General features: G+C 43.1%; 2 protein-coding genes across 8 annotated transcripts in view; one reads left to right on the top strand and one right to left on the bottom strand.

Annotated features, from left to right (window-relative positions):
* The first annotated feature begins 83 nt into the window (after positions 1-83).
* On the top strand, positions 84-7157 carry trpv1 (transient receptor potential cation channel, subfamily V, member 1). 4 transcript variants are annotated; one of them, XM_057053504.1, is made up of 17 exons: positions 84-224; positions 562-608; positions 1323-1553; positions 1712-1863; positions 1946-2098; positions 2181-2318; positions 2963-3261; positions 3523-3699; positions 3773-3928; positions 4014-4109; positions 4199-4269; positions 4560-4725; positions 4802-4868; positions 4997-5325; positions 5392-5513; positions 5836-5942; positions 6023-7157. In XM_057053504.1, the coding sequence occupies exons 3-17, from the start codon at positions 1345-1347 to the stop codon at positions 6118-6120; spliced, it is 2340 nt and encodes a 779-aa protein (XP_056909484.1). In that variant the 5' UTR covers positions 84-224; positions 562-608; positions 1323-1344; the 3' UTR covers positions 6121-7157. The 4 variants fall into 4 exon arrangements, with proteins under 4 accessions (XP_056909484.1, XP_056909482.1, XP_056909485.1 ...); XM_057053502.1 differs by having other exon boundaries at positions 562-1553; XM_057053505.1 differs by lacking the exon at positions 562-608 and having other exon boundaries at positions 88-224.
* A 142-nt stretch (positions 7158-7299) lies between these two features.
* Positions 7300-24081, bottom strand: part of fam222ba (family with sequence similarity 222 member Ba) — a 34291-nt gene continuing 17509 nt past the window's right edge. For 3 of the 4 annotated variants that reach the window (XM_057053506.1, XM_057053508.1, XM_057053509.1), the window contains 2 exons: positions 16861-16988; positions 7300-10553 (listed from right to left, as the gene is read on the bottom strand). In XM_057053506.1, the coding sequence (XP_056909486.1) occupies positions 8899-10553; positions 16861-16942 (1737 nt within the window). In that variant the 5' untranslated portion in view covers positions 16943-16988 and the 3' untranslated portion in view covers positions 7300-8898. Of the gene's footprint in view, positions 10554-16860; positions 16989-20782; positions 20946-24081 lie in introns of all 4 variants that reach the window. The other variant, XM_057053507.1, reaches the window with a different exon arrangement.

Raw genomic sequence — 24081 nt, 5'->3', positions numbered from 1 at the left:
TCCTCAGCGACATGTGTCATTTGTTCTCGCCAAAGACGAAGTGATCACAAGATTTGTGAGTGAACCACCACACCAGAGCACACAGAAGCTGTGCTGACACAGAAACCAGAGGCAGGCGGAACAGGAAACAACCAAAATGTTCAGAACTGATAACCAAAAGGCAAAGAGTATTCACAACTGACAGAACTGCAGAAACACAGCAGGGCAGGTTCTTTTCTCACCAGGTCAGTAGTCTCTCTGTGTTATATTGAGGGTGTTTTTTATGTAATTGAATCTGTGGCTCTAAGAATTTTTTCTTCTATGCTGCTACTGTGTGCATCTGGATACTTCTGTGGCGATTCCTGTCATCTTGGTTTCATCCGGTCTGATCAATACAGCATCCTTTTAAGCACTCAGGCCTCCAGTAATGTGCTCTGATATTCTCCAGGGCGTGTCATCTTATCTCCCTCTGGCTTGTTTGTGCTAATCTCAGTTCCGTTGTGTTATAAGATTGCGTTCAGGTCCTGCTGGATGCTCCGGGGTCTACTAGTATTTTTGTGTTGCTCTCTTTTTGATGTGAAGATCAGATTTTTAATTGGCAAAATCTGGAACAGGAGCCTCTCAAACTGGTGAGTCTTTGTCTTTTTTGTTGCTTTTTTTCTCTTTTTATGCTGGCCATTTAAATATATATACCTATGTATGAATGAATACATATACGTAGATAAATAAATAAATGCATGTCCGTGTCTGGAATATTTACATGGAAATATAAATTCAACAGCAGGACATAACGATGTGGTGCACGAGACTCATTTGCAGATTTCCCAGATTTTCCAACGCATCCTTCTGCAAGATATTTTTAAGATTATTTTTACCTCTTTTAATGTCCAGGTCACAGACTTAGGAGTCACCGTTTCCGCATTTCAAGAAAGAGGAAGACAAATCAGTAAAATACTAAGCTCTCATTCTAAAGCCCAACAAATTGGAAGTTTATTGGCACTGGGATCAGCTTTGTAGGAATAATATCATGTCAAACTTTCTGTGAGAGTAATAAGTCGATCCTGTAAAGCTGTGGCTCCCAGTTGATCTGCTGTGTGCTTCTGTCACGCTTGTTTTCTTGTAAATATGCTCCTTTGTTCATCTGTACTGATGGAGCATCACATGTCTGAGAATACATTAGTGCCGTTAGAGACCAGGGAGGTGACGGGCCTGTAATAAACATGTCTTCACAGCCAGCTAAGAAAAACACACAATATTTACCATATTAACTCCAGAGGCAACGTGAAGAGGAACTTTTCTGGGATTTAAGTTTGTCTTATGAAGGATTCATGTCTGCAACACAGACCACCAAAACGTGAAGTGAAAATGAAGAAGTCAGCGATGTTTGGCTTTTCACTGGAGGTGGATGACAGGACCGAGGAGGACAAGCTACGTCAGAGAGCCTTAAATCAAACCGGGATGGCCTCTGTTCTGGGACCAGGCCAGGAGGAGCCCGAGGCTGTCATGGACACTGACCACCAGGAGAAAATGGAGGAGCCCAAGGATCAACTTCGATATAACCCCAACTTTGACAAGTGAGCCACAATTAACTGCTGCTCATTACCCAGCGTGCATTACCAAGCCTGCAGCAGACAGAGCACTGATGTTTTTGCTTCTTAATAACCTCTGACAGTGTTTTACTGTCTTGTTGAAGAACAAGCTTAGAAACATGATGTATATTTGGTGTCTTTAGAGGCATTCGTGGGCTAGACGATAAGAAGAGAGAGAGCGACATCTATAATATTTCAAGGTTGTTTGAAGCCGTGGCAAGAAGGGACGTGGATGATCTGGCCAACCTGCACCAGTACCTGCACCGGAACATGAAGAACCTGTCTGACTCCCTGTGTGAGTGTGATGAACAGTGATGCAACGCCTGTGCCCGAAAGCTGATTGGTGTGTTGGTAACAGACCAAATGTGCTGCCACAGATCAGTCCTATGGTAAATCTGCCCTGATGAAGGCCCTGCTGCACCTCAAAGATGGCAAGAATGAGACAGTGGAGTGGCTCATCCACATCTCAGAGGAGATGGGGGATCTTAAGACATTTGTGAATTTGGCCTACACCAGTGCCTACTACAAAGGTGACCTGTGTACCAGGATGTGTTTTTCACTAATCTCAGTGTGGCTCATGTCGTGATATGACTTGCTGTGCAACTCTGACAGGGCAGACGGCACTACACGTGGCCATAGAGAGGAGAAGTCTTTCCTATGTGAAGCTACTGGTCAGTAAAGGAGCTGATGTTCATGCCAAAGCCAGTGGGACATTCTTCCAGCCACACAGCGGCCCCAGCTTCTACTTTGGTGACTATGAACTCTTTCATTTTTAGCAACTTGTCTTATTATAGATTTTAAGACATTAAGGCTTTAGCTGTATGGAATTTTGATTTTAGATTTTTTTTTCAATACATCATTGCATTTTACTTAATACAATTTAACTGCACTTCAATTACATCTGTGTTTGCTTTATTAGAATGTGAGGATGCGAGGATTTCAGATGCATTATAGGACAAACAGCGAGATGACGCCAGTAGCTCAATCAATGCTACATTTGACAACACTGCCCCCAAATGTTGATATGTAGAACTGCAAGTAAATAAAAAGGGGGGCCTTTCCCTCATAAATGGACTTTGTTTGACAGAGGTAAAGGACGCAGTCATTATCATAGTGATAATAATCACAATCATGATCATGTGGAAGTCCTTCCCAGCTCTTTGCACATCGTAGTGTAGTGTGTAAGCAGTTTCTGTCCATCCACTCTCAAGTGTTTTGTGATTAACACTAAAAAGAAAGAAGAAATTACCATCTGCCTTTTTCCCTCAGTGAAAAGTCACCATGAAAATAATAACTCATCTTTATTCAGTATGTTAAACATTAGGGTTTATGGCTGATTTTTAATTATTCAGTTGTAATTAACATAAATGAAATTCTATTTGGACTGTGTCCAGGCGAGCTGCCACTGTCACTGGCAGCTTGCACCAACCAGCCCGCCATGGTGGACTTCCTTATGGACAACAAGTACCAGCCAACAGACCCCAATAAGAAGGACTCTCATGGCAACACTGTCCTGCATGCCCTGGTGGCGGTCGCGGACAACTCGGAGGAAAACACAAAGTTCATCACCAGCATGTATGACCACATCCTGGTGATGGTGGCTCGGCTCTACCCCAAGCTAAAGCTGGAGGACATCCAGAACAATAACGGGCTGACACCACTCACGATGGCCACCAAGACTGGCAAGAGTGGGGTAAATATATATGTGGGCAGATAGAGATCATATAAAGGCCTTGGGCACTCATCATGTAAACAGCTATTGACTGTGTTGCAAAGGTGACATTGGCATATAACATCCGAAATTAGAGCTTATTTACATTGTCTTTAACTAGTCACAAGCCTTATAAAAGAAGTGGTCTGCACTCACCTTCTAGCATCGCCTTTTGGTATCTCAACTCTTTGGCCTGTTCCAGAAAAAACCCATCAAATCTGTTTTCTTTTGGTGTGTCTACAGCTCTTCTCACACATTCTGAAGCGGGAGTTCCAGGAAAACGACACCAAACACTTGTCCCGTAAATTCACAGAGTGGGTTTACGGACCCGTCACCTGCTCTCTGTATGATCTGGCCTCTGTGGACTCATACCAAAAAAATTCTGCACTAGAGATCCTGATCTACGGCAGCAATGTCCCAGTGAGTCCCATAAGCATTAGCATTAGCCCACAATCAGTGTCATGTGTTTCTGAACTCAGCTGTCTTCCATCAGAACCGCCACGAGATGCTCCAGACGGCCCCTCTGGGCCAGCTGCTGGAGTCAAAGTGGAAGAAGTTTGCGGGTCATATGTTTTGTTTGAACTTCCTGTTCTACCTTGTGTACCTGATTGTCTTCACAGCTGTAGCCTACAACAAGAATGAGGGACAGGTGAGCCTGCAGCAACATTTACTGGGATTGGTGGGTGAAGATACACCTGCGTTTACAGACTTGTGCATTGTTCTTCTTCCCACAGTGGATGAATCGTATTGAACATACCTTTTTAGGATACACGTACATCTCTGGCCAGCTGCTCACAGCGCTGGCAAACTGCTACTTCTTTATCATAGGGGTACGCCACTTCCACCTTTTCAAAATAAAAGTCATTATGAGCCACAAGAGCAGTGTGCTTTATCCCAAAAAATGATTTTGAATGCCCAGATTTTAGACATGAGGAGGAAACGACCGAAGCTGCAGACACTGCTGATTGATGGATATTATGAGATCCTTTTGTGAGTGCTACACTTCTTCCTTTTTATCCCCCTTTGTCTCATCTCTGCCTTCAATAACATCCTGTTACATTTGTTTAACAGGCAAAAATGGCTGAGCGCTTAAGTCGCCATCAGGAATCATTAAATTTGATCAAAAATCAAGATTGTGATTGCTGATGTCAAATAAATGTGACTAGCTTCTTTTTCTGCTGCTCTACTGAGATGGTTTCCATATGTTGGACAGTACACACATGCATCGTTACCAGTGAAAGCCATACAGCCATTTGGGGTGACCGCTCTGCTGTGGTCAGTCTCTTTCAGGGCACCCTCTTCATGATCTCAGCTGGGCTGTACCTGATGGAGAGGGAGGAGTTTCTGGGCTTCCTGGTGGTCTGTCTTGCTCTCAGCTGGGTCAACCTGCTCTACTTCTCCAGGGGTGACAAACACATGGGCATCTACAGCATTATGATCCAGAAGGTATGACCTGTGAGGCAGCGGCACAGTTGATATCCTAATGGAAAACAACTCAACACTTTGGTTTCATGTGTTGCAGATGATTCTCGGTGACATACTACGCTTTCTCTTTGTGTATGCTGTCTTCCTGTTTGGATTTTCAGCAGGTATTGTATGCTAGTGAAGTTTTTATTAAACATGTGATATTGGATGAATATATCATTATTGTCAAGCTTCAGGTGCTCCTGCCCAAAGAGTCATACCAGAATTTCTTGCATGTATTCTCTGACCACAGCGGTGGTCACCCTCCTTATTGAGCCTCCTGCGAAGAATATCACCATTAACGAGCGAGGCCGTCTCTTTGGTCCCATTAGCAACGGTGCGGAGTGTGTAAAACCCACCTACAGGAACATCTCTTACACCACACTACAGCTCTTCAAGTTCACCATTGGCATGGGCGACATGGAGTTTACTGAACACTACAAGTATAAGGAGGTGTTCTATGTGCTCCTCATCGGCTATATCATCCTCACCTACATCCTGCTGCTCAACATGCTCATTGCTCTTATGAACCGCACTGTGGAGAAGACCACCATGGAGAGCACCAGCATCTGGCAGCTTCAGGTGAGGCCAGACATCAATGAGCTCTTTAAGAGATGTGGGATGTTGATGATATTCTGTGGATTCCAGAGGGCCATCACTATCATGGATATGGAGAGGAGGATCCCATACTGCCTGAAGAGCTGGTTTCGCTGTGGGGTAAAGAAAAACCTGGGCTCTGGGTGGGGAGATGACCACCGCTGGTGCTTCAGGTTGGTGCAGCGAAGGTTTATCTGCGTTTTTCTTTTCTGTATTCAGACTGTTCATACAGACCAAAGGTAAATATATTTATGAAAAAACATGAAAATGGTAGACACGTTCCAACTCGTTGGTCCACTGAGCAGCAAAATCACTGGGTCTACCAGGTTATGATAACAGACTAGAACTGTTTTAGGCCTGAAGACGCAGTTGTGTGAGCGATCGATGGACGCCCACGAGCACACCATGTTCCTTGCTAATTTGGCCCCTCTGACAACAGATTGATGTGTCACCCCATGAACAGTAATTGATGCATGTGTCCTCTTGTTGTCTCAGAGTGGAGGAAGTCAACTGGAACAAATGGAACATCCACCTGTCTAAAATCGATGAAGATCCTGGGTGCTGGGATTGTAAACAACCTCTGCGTGATGGAGTGAGCAGAGGTGCTGCAACATTGAGGCAAGAGTTTCAGATTTTGGCTACAGGACAGCGGCCATTAAATGTATTCCTGTTTTGTCCACAGCAAGGAGCAAGAGAGATTTCTTAATGCCCCACACATGGCGGCAGAGGCCTACAGATAAGGCCACCGAGATGGATCCTCTGCCAACTTCAGTGGCCTGACGGACAACAGAGAAACTCCACCTCACCCAAACAGCCATAATTTGGCCAAACAGCTCATAAATACATGGAGAACTGCTTTACAACAATTATGATCCTTTTGAGTCTTAAACTGATACAGAATGGTGTGAAGTGAAAGAGCCAGAAGTTTCCTTTTTAGAATTTTAAGATTGTTATTATGCATTTGTACATGTACAAAATGGGAGCTTCATAGCCATTAAAAAGTTGCAGCAAAATGGCTTCACAATTGTAACTCCAAATAGATTTTCCCTCTATAAAACAGGGAATTTTTCTTAGTTTAAAGGCAGGATTTCACTAGGATGATATTGGTGTAGACATTCCTGTATACAAGGGATCTGTTCTAAATGGGGTGCAGCTGATTGCTGTTTCTTTTCCAGGGAAATCCTTCATTTGTACACGTTTTCATCACATAACCTGCCATCACCTCTGGCATCACTCAAAATGGAATTATATACTGATCACCAAGGCCCCCCCACCCACTGTGCGCCCTTAAATCAAGTCCCATTTCCATCACAGCCAGAGAGTAGAAATCTTCTACAGCCCGATAGTCCTGTGGTTTTCACAGCTGGCTTTGTCTACATCACTTCCCCTCTCTCACTAGCAGAGACAGGCTTGGAAAGAAAGTGCAGTGATTGGTGCAACAATGGCCACCTCCAGCATCCATCACTGGCTCAAAACTTCCACATTTCAGAGATCTATTGTCGGCTTCCGCCCCTGGCAAGGCTGATTACATCAGGACCTTATGTGACCTTTGCTCCAGGATAACTGGTGTTTGTCAAAGAACGGCACGTTGTCCCAGTCAGATACGACTACATTTCTCCTACATAAATTTTCCCCCAGAATGAAATGTAAACATATATCACTAACACATCATTAATTCATATCGCTGATTAAATGTCCCACTTTTTTTTTATAGAGGATAAACTAATATTATGGTCTTACTGTAAAAAAAAAAAGTGCTTACTGTTACTTCTGAACTGCAAAGAAAAATAAAGACTTTTGGTATCAATTGAAACAAATTTGACGAAGTGGATCATGTTTTATACACAGAAAAAATGTTCTAGAAATGAAACAATAAATTGAAATCTAAAATTAGAAAAGACAACTATGATTGGATGAGTTACACCATCTAATGTTGTAAATAATCCACAAAGTACAATCTTTTTTAAAGCTTAAATTAGAATTTTATTTTATTATTACAATATTACAAAAAGAGTAGCACAACTCTCACTCTCCTGCCTCAGACATGTTGTACAGAAGGACAAAAAAGGCTGTTGGACCTTCTTCCAATTCACAGCAATAATACAAGAAATGAAGAAGAAAATATAATTTAAATAACAAGCAAATCAAGTATTACTGTATAAATAGTCACAACAGCAAAACTGAAGCTTTGAGACCTGGAAAAAGTTATATCTCAGTAACTACACGTTGCTAAAATATAATTACAAAATATTACTCCTTTTCTGCTTTGTGTAATAAAGAAAAGGAGTAAAGAATCTCTAAGGAATTGCTCTGTCTATCCCATAAAAGCATCATTAAAGTAAAAAAACAAAAGAGAAACCAAATTTTTGCTGTTTCTGGATTACATAGGATTTCTTATTATTATTTGGGGTTTTGATTAAAACCATGCTTGTTTTCAAGGGAAGTCCAAGGACCACTTAAGGCTTTCTGAGGGCTGTTAGGGTCAGGTGAACGAAACATAGTCTTCACTGTGTTTCTACACACTCACGGCTTCTACTCATCAGCCACACACACACACACACACACACACACACACACACACATACATACACACACACACACAGTCATTTTAAAGTTACAGTAGTCTAGTAGGTAAGCCAGTGTACAAGAAAATAAACAATGCGTTTGCTGTTTCACTCTAAAACTTAAAAGTCCTTTCTGTTTAAATCAAAGTGATCTTGCAAGTGATCAATTTGGTCTTCAGAATCAGTAGCAACTACGCAAAAAACAGGCAGGTTCCTGCTGTCAAGGTCAAACAGTCACACCATTATTTTTGCCACACCAATGCCCGCAAAACAAAAAACTCAACATTCAAGTATAATGGTTCCAAAATAAAAACAAACTGATTAATGGCACATCACATAACAGCGTGTCTAAACCTGTTAACCTGACTTTGGCCATTTTAAAACACGAGTCTTTTTTGAGGTTGAGGCCAAATCTTCCTGGCGTTGACAGAATGTTCTCTTTTAAACACCTGAATCATTGCAGCGGCAGCAGCAGTAGGACTTTGTTTTCTGCTGGATCTAAACAACCTGATTACAAACTTCCTGACAGAATCAATCTTTGACAGATTTACAGTATGATCATTACATTTAGGTAGAATCAAACATGGGCATAAATGTTTTTAGCTGTATCATAAAGACCTGATTTTGTAAATCCTAAAACAGAAAAGGGTCCTTATCAGAACTAGAGATTACTTTTGATTTTCTTTGCTCTTACAGAACGTGCACAAGACATCCAGCCATAAAAAAAAGGAAGAAGCTGGGAATGAAACACAACACACAGAAATGTTCCCCAAAGTGCCAGGTAAAAAGCCCTCGTTGCTAAAAAAAAAAACCCAAAACAGCAATTGATCACTTGCAAGATATAGAAAAGAACAAAAGAACTATTGTTCTTCATTAAATATATTAATTTACCTTCTTTAGCGGTCATATAAGTTATCATTTTAGTTGTAGTTGTGTATTTCCTTTTTTAAGACTAAACACGGGTTGACAACTGCTGTGTAGACAAAGCCATAGCTTATCTGTACCCTGGATGCTGGATGAGAGCGGTTCGGCCATCCCCGACCTCTTGACCTACCCTGCCCAGAGGAGGCCTTTGCATCTTGCTCATCAACCCTAGATTCTGATCACGGAAATAGGGCGTCTGGAAGTCCCCACCCAAGTAATCTGTTGTTTGCATCAAATTAGTCTGGGCAGAGGAGGAGGTGGAGGAACTTATTCCTGGCCTGTAATGGGGACCCCCTGGGGGCCCACAGTCTAGTGTAGCGCACCCCCCTGGGCCTGCACCATGGAATGGCATGGCCATGTCCTGAGACCCAGAGCTGTCACTATTGGGGGTTGGTAGGATGCTGCTACTCCAAACGTGGGACTGGAAGTAGGGTCCATTGGTGTAGTGGGCCATAGGGCCTGGCATACAGCTGCTGTTGACTGGCGGGGAGGGGGTGGGTCTCTCTATGGGAGGTTTTAGTGTGTAAGGCTGACCTGCACACACCTCCACTGGATAGCCCATGCCTTTGAAATGAAAAGTTAGGTCTCTGGAGGGCTGCCTGCAGAGGAGGGTCCCACCATTCTGCATGTTGTCCACTTGAACTAATTGGTGCTGATTCCAAGATCGCATTTTCTGATGTGGTGTGTTATGTTGGAGCTGTTGAAGGTGGTGGTGTTGCTGTTTAACATCAGTGTGGACCGAAGGCAAGTGGTTCATAACAGCCACACTCGATGATGGTTGACATCCCAGTCCCTCATGAGGGCCAATGATGCAATTGGTCGGTGGGAAGCCAGGAGTGATGGGTTGACTAGGCATGGACACTCTGGAACAGGCGCTGATGAGCAGGTTGCGGCTGATGGGGCTGGGGTTGGCGATCTGGCCCTCACACATGGAGGTGGCTCCTGACCCCCGTGCCCGAGCTTGGCAGAATTGGTTGATCTGATGGACCAGGGTACCCAGATCAGTCTGGCGACCCTGGTGGAGCCCAGCAGCCATGGAGATCGGAATGGTTGAGGTAGAGACGGTAACATTTGGTGGAGCATCGCCATCTGGCAGCTTCCTGCTCCCCTGCAGACCTGGTGGGGGCTGCTGCTTAAGGTGCTGCTGTTGAAGCATGGCAGTAGGGGGTCCCTGCATGTGGCTAAAATTTGGATGCTGAGCCTGGAGTCTTGGTGGGCCCTGAGAAATCTGGGCCATAGGAAGATGGTGTCTGAGGCTTTGGGTGTGGTCTTGCTGCTGAGGGACAGGCATCTGCAGAGTTGGAGTTGGGTCCTGCAGGTGCACGCTCTGCTGGAGCCGGGGAAGGCCCGGGAGAGGATGGCGGTGGTTTAAAGTGCTGGTTGAAGCCGTTTGATACGGTCCAGTGGGTGGATTCATGATCACTTCCGGGTTCAACCGAGTCCGACTGCCGTCAAAATCTTTTATGACACCTTTAACTGTGGGTGCCCTGACAATGGCGAGGAGGCCCGGCTTGGCACCTGCCTGAGAGGAAGGGTAAGGGCTATAGCGCTGGCCTGATGTGTCCAGCCCGTTTACTGTGCGCCGCACGTGGTTTCGCTGTGGGACCTTGACGCTGTTGGGGAAGATCTTGATGGTAAGGGGGTTGTTGGCAACTTTCTTAGCATATGCATCCAATTCTGCAGGGGTCGGAAATGGAGTAGATCTCATCCTTTGTGTGGTGTCCCCTGTGGACAGGAGAGGTCAGAGGCAAGAAGGGCAGAAAGTCAGAAAAAACAGAATTAGTCAGACAAAGACAATAAGAGCGCATCAGTTGTCATCTGAGCAGTGCTCTGATATTCAAACGCTCGCTGAGCTGCTACTACAAACACCCACAGTTCTCCTCTCATGATGACAAAAAGATTTCCAATCTTATTCTCAATGGAATTATTATGACCAGCACATTCCCAGTACAAAATCCAATTCTGTAGTGGCACCTGTGACTTTGAGGTCAGGAGTTTTTAGAGGCTTTATTTGATGTAATATGAAGGCACACAATAGGAATTCTCCTCAGGGGAGGGGAAGGGGGTGTCTGCCAGCTACTAAATTACAAACTGAAAGAAAAAGCGAGGCAGTAATCACCACAACCGATTTAGGGTGGAAGTTCCGAAGGAGATAGATGCAGAGTTCCGTGACAGCAGATAATCAGACCCAGCAGTGGTGTCTCTACACCTCCCAGGACTCTGATCACAGACAATTGTTACACCTACTATGTGTCACAGTTAAATTTAAACAATGACGAGAGACAATGTGAACATGATTACAGCATCTATAAAAAGTCCCTTTCTTACCTTTACAAAATGTCAATGTCTGTAATTTGATAAGAATTTGCAGGGAAAAAACTGTGAAAAGGAGACTTCTATGAAGAAAGCAGAATGAACGCATACAAGGTAAAACACATGCTTGGCTATTTGTTAGTCTAAGCTCTTTTTTTAGCACTAGTCAGGCATGAACAGTCATGCTCTGCTCACAGGGCCTCCATCATGTTGATTTTTAAGTTGACTTCAGAACATTTGCTTGTTTTAAAGTACACTTTCCACAGTTTTCTCTCTGGGCTTTAGGTTGGTGTGCATGGATGAAATAGTTAGGTCAGCAACTGTCTGGACAGTGACACACAAACAATCTTACCCTCTCTGTACCACAAAATATGACCTCATGTAACTGTAGGTTTTTAGCTATTAGACTTATAAGAACCATTTGAGAATTCCCAGTAAATTAAAGCCAAATAGCTTACAGAAAGAAATCTGCACCATTTTAAGTCATTATTATATTGATATTCATTCCATTTATAAAAGTGAACATCATCCAGGGATGTGAATATTTTTACAAGTGCTGTAGGTGGGTATGTGTGAGGCTGCATTTTCATTTATCATGTGCTGCAAGAGGTGCAAAAGGATCATGCAGGTGTCAGCTAATATCTTCACATCTTGTACATAATGGGCCTCTTTTCTGCCTGGAGAATGCAATTGTACATGAAACACAGCAAGCTCACATCCACTTTTATTCACTAACACAATAAATGTCAAACATAATCGTTTTTGGGAGTGATGTGCTCTCCTCTGTCCCACCAGTCTGACCCACTTAAGCTGCAGCTCTCAGACTGACGGTCAAGATCAGAGTTGACCTGATGGAAGAACCACTGATCTGTGTCTGATGGACTGAGTCAATTTTAATTTACTCATTAGTTTTAAGAGGGTATTTTCCAGTTCAGGTAAAAGTGAGTGCTGGCATCAGAAATGAAGAACTGAAGAACTGAAGAAGCCTTCTGGATAGAAGGCGAAACGTCTTCAAGAGAAGAAACCCAGTCCAGTTGACATAGAAAACTACCTTGGATACAATGACCTGGATGATTGAGAATCTACACAGACATCTGGCATCAGAAATGTCGAAACACCCAGCCGAGGTATGTGGCTTCAAGCATCAGCAGGAGACGGCGCTTGAAGGACAAGGCACGAAAATAATCTGTGAGTGGGGGCATCAACAATTGTGTCAACTGGCTAATTAATCCTCCTTTTATTTATGAATAGGAAACAATGGGTGGTAATGTGTGGGACCATTATGGGGCATTACACAGGGGGACCGCTGTGCGTTCAGCCTGCTGATGGCAGCCTCATTAATGCAGGGGTCTGGGCCAAAGAGCAGGAGCATGACACCCACCATCTCCAAGGCCTAATGTCTGCTGCTGAATAAATGCCAGCATGAGCAAACAGATAAACACTTGGACATTGGCTCACAGACATGCTGACAACCGGCTTGATTAATCACCCAGCTGGAAATTATGCTTCATATAGTATTATAGAGATCAGAGAACACAAGAGAAGTTTGTCTTTAATCATATGGGTGGTTTCAGGAAGACATGAGTAACATGGCCAGCAGTACTGAGGTCAGTTTAACATATTAAATTCAACAGGTGACAACACCAAAACTGGACATGCAAAAATAACAAGTGACTTGCTCTTCTGTGTCCTCAAAACAACAAAACAGGCACAATAAGATTGGTCTAGTAACCAATATGCTAAAACTGCTGACTGTTGTGGCACTCATCTGAACTCTGGGTAACATCAGCCCAGGCAGGAAGCATCTAAATATATAAACGTACAATCTCCAGTCATTGAAACTAGATGGGATATTTGGTAGGTGACATGGAGTCCCTGTGAGGCAGCACTACAAAAGTTGACTGACTTTTAGGTGCTGGAATCTTAATCCAAGTTAATATAAGATTATCGTAATTCCATGATGAAATGTTCCATTGCTCACTCTAGAATAACAGATTAATCACAGCAATCTATATTTCTTTTAGTTTTATTTACAGTGCAATGCTATAATGTTAAAAGGGTTTTTATGTGTGCCCGCGGAGTTAAAAAAGTAAAACTATATGTCAATACGAGTGACTATGGGAGCGCTACAAAAGCTTGAGTGTGAAGTCTGAGAAGTTTGTTGAAGATTATTTAATATCTTGAATTATTTAAGGGATTATGAGATTCAATATCACAAAAACCTGTTTCAATATCCCAACTGAGTGTAGTCTTGTAAAATTATATTATACAAAATATTCCTTTTTCTAAATCGTAAAAATTTAAACAGGGTAATTTAAAAAAAGATAAAAACACAGCCACAAAAAAATACAAGCAGTTAACTCTCATAGTCACCCAATAAATCAATATACTGTACAGTGATATTTCTATCACCATATTATATACCATATCTTTATATAGATTTATTTTTTTCCATAATTGCTCCTGTATTTACAAACATTGTGGTTGCATTACGTACTTGTCTCATCATTTTTTCCTCCAACGTAGCTTAACAGGACAGCTACTTATATTTTGGTCTTGCTCCATATATAATGATAAAAAGGCTTTCTATTCTATTCCCCTTTTATTTCCTTGCTTGTGAAACTTGTTTAATGAGTTTTAACTTGGTTGTGAGACTTACAGCGAGTTACAAAGACAGCAACGTAAATTGGAAAACTGACCAATACATTAAATTGGAAAAAGGATTATAGATTGTTAACAAAGCACAGAGCAGCATTTTAGGGTAAAAGAGGAACCAATGAGGATAAAGAGCCCAACAGAAACGGGGCAAATTATGTTGTGGAAACCTTACTGGTTTGAGTATTTTGCTCTAATGTGCCCTAAATTCCACATCTCACATCTGTTATGATGGACCGCAGCTGTTGACAGCTTATTAGCATTTCAACCTGAACCTGAATTAGTTGAAGAGCTCAAAGCATCAATGGAGGGTTAATGAGGATATGAGAGAAGCTTGTAGGCGGATGCAAGAATATCATCTCTCAGATCTCCAGTGAAGCATGTTTCACTGGGAGGCAATGGGGGAAACAGGCCAGTTCTGGCCATGCGTTAATTACCCTGCTGCTAGCAAGCTAGTTGGAACACAAGTGCACAGTCAGCAGGCACTAATTTGAGTTTCTTTTATTGAAACCTCTGTTTTTATTGAACAAGGCTAAAGCAGCAGGAGGTTTGAGCTCTTGCTGTGGCAAATTGCAATTTTCACACAAGGGCAGGAAATTGGGTCTGAAGTTTCAGTATCAAATTAGACATGTGAATTTGGCTTTCCCTGTGATGCCACCTCCTTACATTTTTACAGATATTTGAGCAGAGCATCTCATGCTGATAGAGCTTTGAAAAACCAAACATATTATAGGGAGAGGAAGGAAGAGGGGATGGCTGCTTTTGATCTCAGCAGGAACTCAGATGTGAAAATCAGCCAAGTCACCCAGCTGTACTCACTGTTTGTTCTGCCTGAAAGCACCCAGAAACGAAGGGCCTCTTCCTTGACACTTAAATCTCTTTGCTCAGAGTCCCAGCAATTTTAATCATGACCCAGTGTCTCTTTTTATACCTGATCCACTACTCTAAAGGCATTTACATTATATAGCCATTACTGGTCTGCAGCTGCTCCCGTGTGATAAAGGGAACAACTGCTCCAGACCTGCATCTGTCAGTGACCTGCAGGCTTGTAGCTTTAAATGAATCTCAGACGCACAGATTCCCCGAGATGAGAGGTTGCAGAGCATGATGGGTGTGCTGATGTAGAGTTCTCCGATGGAGGGGAAGGTGTCGAAGATTTTGTAACACAAAACCTGACATTAGAGCAGTGCAAGGATGGAACACAAAGTAATGGGAAGAAATTTGAGCTAATTATGTTAACTCCCAATCTAGCCTTTTCCCCCCTTTGGGAACGTTTTAGGGTATTAAAGAAAGATTCCAGGGGTAAAAGGACTCTATGAACTCCACCTAAAAGCACTGAAGCACCTCTCTTGGTGTTAAGCTGTCAAATCTTTCTTGCTGGCTGTCTACGGGAGAGAGGCAGCAGATTATTTCTTGAAGGTTCAGCCCGGGTTCTGCCTGTGTGAGGGAGCAACACAACTGCATAAACAGCACAAACTCCAGCTTTTTAACCCCACACTTAATTTTTCCTGTGATACTCTGGTAAGCAAATGGCTGAAAACACTTTGCAGTTTTGATATTATGACGTCTCAGATATTTTAAAGAGCAGGTGAAAAGAATTTCAAGAGAATGGGGGGACACACACAGACATCTGTGCCACAAGAAGCTCCATTACTAGTATGATTCAGAGGGCTGAGCGGAAAAAACAAATTAAGAACACTTGTGTCTTGTGCTTTAGTATGTCCCATAACGAAGGAGCAGGGAGACAGTGTAGTTGATGGTTCCACCATGTCACAAGCTCGCCTGAGTGAGGCAACAGACGTTGGCACTTAGCACTCACTCGTGCTTGCTTGCCGATCTCCTGGGGCTGGGCTGATTACTGTGATTCTGAAATTACACTCTTGATGAGCTAGATCATTTTGGGAATGAAAGAAAGAAAAAGAAATGGGTCAAGCTGGGGCCGAGTCTACCCGCAGAAACTGGCAGAGAAAAAAGATCTTGCCTTTTCCCCCAGATGGATGGGCCATAATCACCTAACAAATAGAATTTATTTTTTAAATAGAGTCAAAAATTTGTGCTATTTAATATGCAATAAATTGACCCGCTCACTTGAATGTTTAAATGTGCACTGAACAAAAAAAGAAAAGCACTGAACTCACATTTTGTCCAATCTGAACAAAGAAATATAACAAGTTGCTGGTTTCCCTGGCACCAGCAGTGTGAAGTGACCTGGTCCCTCTCTATATATTCTAGACAATTTTAATAACTGAACTTCAGTGTTTGTCTTTTTTTAGAAAGATTCCTCTCCATTTATGAGACAAAATAAACTGTTTTTTTAAAAGGTGGCTATGATGTACAACTGACTCCACCCTGAAGAAGGAGGCAAATTAGCCCCCCAAAATAATTTTTCTGAAAACAAATTGTTCTGTAAATTATCTTCAGCAAATTTATGTTTGAACCGTGTCTTTAACTCACCGAATATGGTGGTAGAATCCAATTGGCAACAGTTACAAATATACATAGAAAAAGGGCACACTCTTGCGTTCTGTGTTGAGAAACAATAAAATCATCTCTACATTATCTTAATTTTTCCCCCAACAATAGTGAATTCTGCTATGTTCCTAACAGTAACTCAACCAGTTCCTGTAGTTCAAATCACAATAGTTTTTTCCCAGTCTAGGCCTGGTAAATTTGGCAGAACACCTCCATTTTAAACTCATCCATAAAAAAAACCCGTCAAAAACACAAAAACAATGTTGCAGTCTTGCAGGTTTTGTGCGTTATTCACGTGCAACTTTGCAAACCAAAGTCATTGCACCATGTTCTTCTTTTAGAGACAAGAAAAGTTATGCTTGTTCTGTTGTCTTGTTATTTACCTTTCAAGAAAACATGTTGTGACCACGGTATTGAGGAGGAAATGTAATCGGACTCTGTTGAAGTACAGAAATATTCTCTTTTTCTTGTTTTGATAGAACCAGGCCTGGGTAGGCATGGGCAACCGATGAGGGCTGGGCAGGGAAATTCAACAGCCTGGCTTATTGTGTGGGCTGGAGACTGTAGTGCAATGTGTGTGTGTGTTGCTTACATTTCTGAAGTCCAGTGTTCATCTGCGTGTGGGGGAGAAGCTGGAGGGGGAGGTCACCTGGCCCTGGCAGACAGGCCAGCATTTCACAGCAACACTAATGCAACATGGGACACACACTTCTCCTCACACTGCAGGGAGACAAGGAGATAGAGAGGTCAGCAGTCAGACATCACTGAGGGGAAGCACATGGTGCTTGGTGACACAAAGGCTGGGTCCTGTCTAATAGAACTCTGTAGAAGATCCCTAGAGGCATATGGGTTGGGGGAGACATAGTTAGCTTTCAATTACAAAGTGATTCACACCTGGAGCATCAGGTAAGGTGACATTTGATGCCAATAACAACTTCAATTAAACATCAAACGGCTGAAGTGAAACGACAGACTGTGCCCGAGGGCCTGGCAGCTTTAAATCGACTCGGTACCTCCTCCATCTTGCCCTGAATGGTAGCCTGCTACTTGGAAGCTACTACCTACACTTTGCCTCTCTGCTTCTACCAGACCATGGCCAGGGAAATAAATGACTTCTGTACACTGGAAAAGGAACATGCTTGAGAGGCCTGGAGCTGGTGAGTGAGTCTTCCATCAACGTGGCAGCACTCCAGACCTCAAAGCAGCATTTATTTTGGGGACATTAAACGATGGCGGTGATGAAAAATGAATTAATAAACGAAGCTGAAGCTCCAATAAACACCTGCCAGCATCATGCAAGAACCGAATGTTACACAGAGAGCGAGTGAGACGGGACTTTAGCCATGCTCTACTTGGCACACGGCTGTATTCAAAACACCAGAGATGCTTGCTTAATCAGCACTGAAGAATAGTCAGAGAGCAAATTAAGTCTACAGAGTCATCCCTTTTAGCTGCATGTCATTAGAGGAGGATAGCGAGTGGCATCTATAAGAGAGGCAATTACCCATTAAACAACCTTGGCATGTCTGTGTGCTGCAGTGTGATGCCTTAAAAGTGGCTCATCCCCCCTGCAGGGAGAAGAGACAAGTGGGGGAAAGAATGACAAAGTGGAAGAGAATAGTGGAAAGACAGAAAGAGTGATGGCAGATTTGGGGTGGTGATGAGGGTGGGGAGGACAAACTCACTTTAAAAAAAAAAAAAAAAAAGCAGGAGCTCAAAAAGGTCAGGATGACAGCTCATTTAAATCCTGCCAGTGAGAGAAGAAAAAACAAGCCTTAATAATGCAGCCAAGTTCAACACAGGTACCTGAGAGCACTGCACCTCAGGGAGGCAGAGGGAGGGGAAGGTGGCTGCTGTCTTGAGACAGACGCGAGGAAGAAGATGTCAGGGCCGCGTCACCCTCTCTACAGCTCGGTCTCCTTCTCCCTTCCACTTACTGATTTACAGTCTGGATCAGCATATGGATCAGCATCCCTGCCCTCCATTCAGAGTGTCACAATGCATTAACTTTAATTGGCCTGATGTGTTATTCTTTTCCCTTGGCCTTGAGAAGATTTTATTTACATAGCACCTTGGTGTCAGTAGGCAGCATTACCAGAGCTTTCTTATTTATCAAAATGCCAAGACATCACACAAAGATAAGAGAAATCTCTTTGACAACAGGCGGGTTTGGGTAGGAAAAAAACTAAATATCTAACACAAGCATGTCTTTTTGCTGGGGGCTTTCAAAAGGGAATCAGTGGCATGAAAGCAACCATCAGTTCATTTGTTTCCAAAAAACTAAAACCACACACATCGACATACTCCAGGCAGAAAAATAAAACAGCAAACAGGCGATCAACCCACCACCCGGCATGCCTCCCCCACAGCGGCCCTGAATGTCAGAAAGCTGTGCAGTGGGGAGTGCTACAGCAAAGGTCACTCTATGGAAATGACCCAGCTGACACTGTGCTTTGCAAGCACAGAGCTGGAGGAGATGAAACCCGGCAGCCAGAACCCTGACATCTACTCAGTCTTGTATCACCACCACTGCCAGAGCTGCTTCAAATGTGCAAAATACTGGCACTCGCTACAAAGACGCCCGCCCCATACAGACTTTAACCACACTGAGTATTTGTATGGCACGGGAGGATGGCTACACCTGACAGACTGTTGACTCCACAGTCCACTGACTGAAACTGAAGGTTGCCACTTCTCAGGCAACCCTCGGCACACAGCAAACAGCTGCAGGATTCTGCCGAGTACACTGGAAAACTAGTCTGTCCCATTTAAAGAAAGCAGCGAGTCCCTGAAATGACAACACCCCCCACACCACATTTAATCGACTATTCCTACCTAAGCATGTCCTAGTTGCCTGGAATATTTGATCATTTTGTTTTATCAAACTTAATAAATAATTTCAAAAATAATGAATACATTTAAAGCTGTAGAGACACGTGAATTATTTTCTGTCACAATTCATCCTATATTCCTTGGAACCAGAAACATTTAGTGCCTCAAGAATGTGAAGATACAAAAAATCAATTCAGGGACATTTTTCCACAACAAAGAGGTTAGTAAAAGCCTCTGCTGCTGGGGCCCAGAAAAACCTGCCCTTTATCTGTTCCTGAACGCACTAGGAATCAACTGTCCAGTGGGATGAAGACACAGAGCTCCTCCTGTCCTGCACTGGAAACAGTGGTACGTTGGTGGAGGCCAATTCAAGCCAGCTGGGCAGGCCTCAAAAGCATGGATCAGTTTGGTGGAGTGTTGCCAGGCATCTCACACTATTGGCTCCATGCAGACAGACACCATGATTCTCTGGGTGTTTGGGGGCAGCAGTATGTCTGTGCAAGATCACACTCGTTCACTAGTTAGTAAAAGTCAAGAATTATCCTTCATTATACATATGTAAATATGAGCCGACACAGGCCGGAATGATGTTGATGATGTTGATTAAAAGCTGGCCTATATTTATTTTTTTTGCTCTTGGAAAAAGAAGAAAAGAAAGTCCTCTAAACTTAAAAGGACTAATGGAAAGAAGCATTTTCTGGCCATCTTTGACATTCAATACCTTACCCAACTTTGATATGGTGGAAAAAACAAAACCAAAAAACCAAAACAAGAACTGATACTGAAATATCAAGATGTAAATATAGTGCTAAATGTCTCTTAAATGAAAATTCCCTGGAAAAGAGAGTCAAAGAAATGAAGACATGCATGGATGCAGCATATTGAAAGAATTTCTTTACCAATTAGAGGCAAATGCAATTTGGGGTACCAAGTCACCATGTTACACTTTGCTTGTGCTAACGGCTCAAGGACAGGAGGAGTAGTGCAGAAAGCAGGCTGCTGTTATTTTAATTGCATGTTTACCCTCAGGTTATAGGTCTGTAATACAGCCAAGAAAAAGAATGTTGCCATAAAAATTCAATGCAACTTCTCTGTGTATATTCTCTCAGGGACAGAGAGTGAAATTACTTTTCTTTGCAAGTCGAGCCTCTGAATAGAAGGTAAAGAAAGGAAAGGAACAGGAAGTGGAGAATAGCTTTTACCCTTCAATACCAAGCCTGAATGTTGTGAAAAGAAAAGAGAGAAAAGGCTTTGGCTCTTAAGCACATTAGCAGAAATGACACATCAGCTTTTACAAACAACAGAGCCAATAAAACATTTCTGCTGCTAACAGGGCCATGGGTGTGTTGAGCTGCAACAGCCTGGTTCACTGGCACATACAATGGATCCTGATGACTACGGCACCAGGATGGGATGAATGCTGGAGGGTTATCACTGGACTCTGTGAAGCGGAGCAGCGGTGAAGGCAGGAACCTCTGACATAAACCCGAACTTGCACACAAACTCCATCTGTGAAATAGCAGCTTCCCGGGTTACCAAGCGTCAAATAAAAGCAGTCAAACTCCAAAACAGCTGCAGCAGTGTGGGAGAGAGAATGACATCTACTTGAATCTGCTCCTCTTTAGAGTTGGGGGGGTTTGGGTCTGTGAAAGGAGGTAGAAGCTGAATGCTCAGTAACTCACTGATGGAAAAGTGACAGATCCCTTGAGGTGGGATGGTGGATTTGGATGGGAGAGAGACAGCGTGCCCTCAGACTTATGCAGAGTCCATAGCTGGAGCGTCTCCGTCTTGGCATACATGGCAGAAATGGAAATGAGTTCACAATAGAAACTCATCTTAAATGAGCTGTGGAAAGAATGAGGCAACTAGTTATCAGACTGGACTCCCAGCCAGGAAACTGGGACAAAGTCCACAGTGATGATGGCTATGACATACAGTATGACAGGAAGATACAAAACAAATTAACTAATGAATTTACTAATAAAAGTCATCATATTTAAATTTGATAGCTTGAAAAACATATGATTTCTTATGTCCAATGTTATATGTTGGGTCCATCTTCACTTCAGTGTGTCAGTGGGATTTTTCCTAATATCTCCTCATTTCATCCTAGGGTCCAAAGACAGGCACGTTAGGCTGATTGGAGATGCAACCCCCAAATTTCCCTTAATAATCATATTTTGAAAAACAGAGGCAAGCAGTGATCTGGGTAAGGCCGGGCAACCTTTGCAAGAACTTTGATTTTGTGGAAGCCATGTCAGAGTTGCAGCAACAGCCGGCCAAGGTCCATTTTTCAACCAGGGGTCGGTTTCACTAACAGCCACTTAAGACCCACTTGGCTTCCTAAAGAGTTCTAGAAACACTGAAGGCAGCGCCAAGTGAACCCTCTCATGTTGAGCCGGGCCAAGGGCGGGGGTGGGGGGTGGCATCACCTCGTGTGTGGTGTCATGAATGCCAAAATTGCCTGGGGTGGCTCCTCTGGCTGTGCTGTCTGACAGGCATGTTTACACCTGATAGAAAATGCAGTGAAAATGGCCTGCCAAAGCAGCAGGGAGCCATACAGAGGGGTACCAGCCACAGTTATTTATTTATGCATTTCAATCCCACAGCCAGAAGCTGGGCACTGCCCAGTGAGGAATAAGTTGGCCTACCTCCAGACGTGACAGCCTAAAAACACTGCAGAGAGGGCAGGAAAAATAAAACAAACAAACAGATATCAAAAACAGGTCCCGAGACTGGAGACTTTATCCAGTTTCAATGCTGAAAACCAGAGAAAATTGAACCACCATTAATATCAAGCTGAAATCTAACGATTCTGCAGAATCATTTCTGTAAAATATGCAATGTCAGGTGATGCAAAATATTTGAGATTGCTTTAAACTATAGACAAAATGTATATTTTTGTTCAGAGTTTTATCGCGTCACAAGGAAACTGGAGACTCACGCTGATGCCAGTGGCACCACGGAGACAAAACAAAAACAGATATTTATCCTGGTTAGTCTGTGTCAGCAGATAACAGTAGAGAGAAGGTAAAAAAAAAAAAAAAAAGAATGTAGGAAATGCCGATCACATCAAATCAGTCAATCATAGATACACATAAGGATGTGCTCCTTTAATCAACTGCACAATCTGCACAATATCTGCACAATCGTGCCAACTCAAATACCAACAGATGCAGGACTGGCCCGGACAGCCAGCGTGGCTAAAGACAGTCAGACAGACCATATTGCCACACTCTAAATATACTCCATGTGTTAAGGAATGTGCAGGGAAAAAAGAGAATACAATGGAGGTTATTATATGAATGTTATGTTGCTTTGATAGAAATCAAAACAACAAAAGTCTGCTTTGTTTTGATCGACTGAAAGCATTACACAACTCACACAAAAGATATGCCCCGAGAACATGGATGGCTTAAAAAACAAGAAAAGGTGTTGGCGTTCAATAATAAAGTGAAACAGAAATAGGACCTGGTTATCTATTCGGAGGTTCAAAAGCAGGCTACTGATTGGGTTTTGTCTATGCAATTCAGCCAAACAGTCTCCATAGTCAGTGGGAAGCAACTCTTTGTTATGAAGACTGAAGCATGGCGGCATTGTTCCAGCTGGTGGAAAAAATTAAGATGGAGTGGTTCGATTTCATTTGTTAGCAGGTGCATCCATTTTGTCTTCTTCCCCCACACCCACTTTGCTGCTCTCAGTCAAACCGCTTATCAGAAATTGGACACCCCAGTGACAAATTGAGCTGCGATTAAAGGGAGAAAGAGGAAAGCTTTGTTAAGTGCTGCTGATTGGGATCCCAGGCTACCCTCATACCTCAAAGATGTGAATGTGTGTGTGTGTACGTGTGTGTTTGGGGCACAGCCAACAGCAGACAACCAGAGCTGACACAACCACCTCATCTCCCATTTTCCCCCCTCACTCCAGGTGTTCCCACAGCTTACATTTCAGTGAGTGCTCAACAGACAAAACCAAATCGATGCAGCTGTTCTCCCAGCTCTGACACATGCTCGTACATTAAACGACGCATGCAGCCTTCATACAAAACTGTGACTTTTCTCATTGGAATAAAGATTTCCCCCTTGCTCACCATGTGTAGCTGTGAAAAATCTTATCTGAAGGGCTTATGTGTCACACAGATTCACATTACTGAGCCCCGGCCTGTTAGCTAGCAGAGAGAGGCTGATTTAAGAGGAGAGGGGCTGAGATCGGCTGTGCACGGCAGAGCTATGCGAGTCTCACAAATCATCCTAAAAAGGGCTTAAAACACAAAAACAGCTTTCAGTGTTACATATGCCTGGTGAGAGACATTAATCCACTGGGCCTTTACACTAACTGGACTCTTAACCAGCTGAGCTGTACTTATAACGGTCCACAAAATATTTCAGTTATAGTAATTTAGCCAGATTCAAGGATATGTAGAAGTGGACGAACTAATTGTACACATCAATGGATCAGAAACTTTGGGTACTGAGTCAGTTATTAACAAAGAAGAGCATTCTTTCACTGAGTAATAGCAGTAAACTATAGCATTGGTGAACTTTAACTCTTAGCAGAAAGAATGAACAGAACTGGAGAAAACATCATGCTACACTGAAAAATACCACCATACAAGTCAAAAACAACCCTCTAAATGTCGATTCCAAATGCTGCTGTGTACACATTCAATGAGAGATGATCCTGCATCTATGGGAGACCGGTAAGGTCAGCCACCTACTCCGCAGCTCTGACATTCATTCTGGCATCTGGCAAGCCAGTCCAGCTCACACCTACAGAGCAGAAATAAAATGTCTTTCTCTCCTGGTGAGAATGAGATATGTCCCTTTTGCCTCAGGCAGGAGACGGGATATTGATGGTCTCTCCTTTAACCTCCATGTATAAGTGAGCCTCTGTGGTACACCACAGCACCTCAGTTCTTTCCCTGGCAGATGCTGCCTTCAGCAGCCAGCTGGTGAGTCTGAAGAGCCAGGCAAACACGAGC

Source organism: Takifugu flavidus, chromosome 14, assembly GCF_003711565.1.
Source record: "Takifugu flavidus isolate HTHZ2018 chromosome 14, ASM371156v2, whole genome shotgun sequence".
Classification (NCBI taxonomy): Eukaryota; Metazoa; Chordata; class Actinopteri; order Tetraodontiformes; family Tetraodontidae; genus Takifugu; species Takifugu flavidus.
The sequence above is the reverse complement of the archived record's forward strand: the minus strand, read 5'-3'. Positions and strand labels throughout refer to the sequence as shown.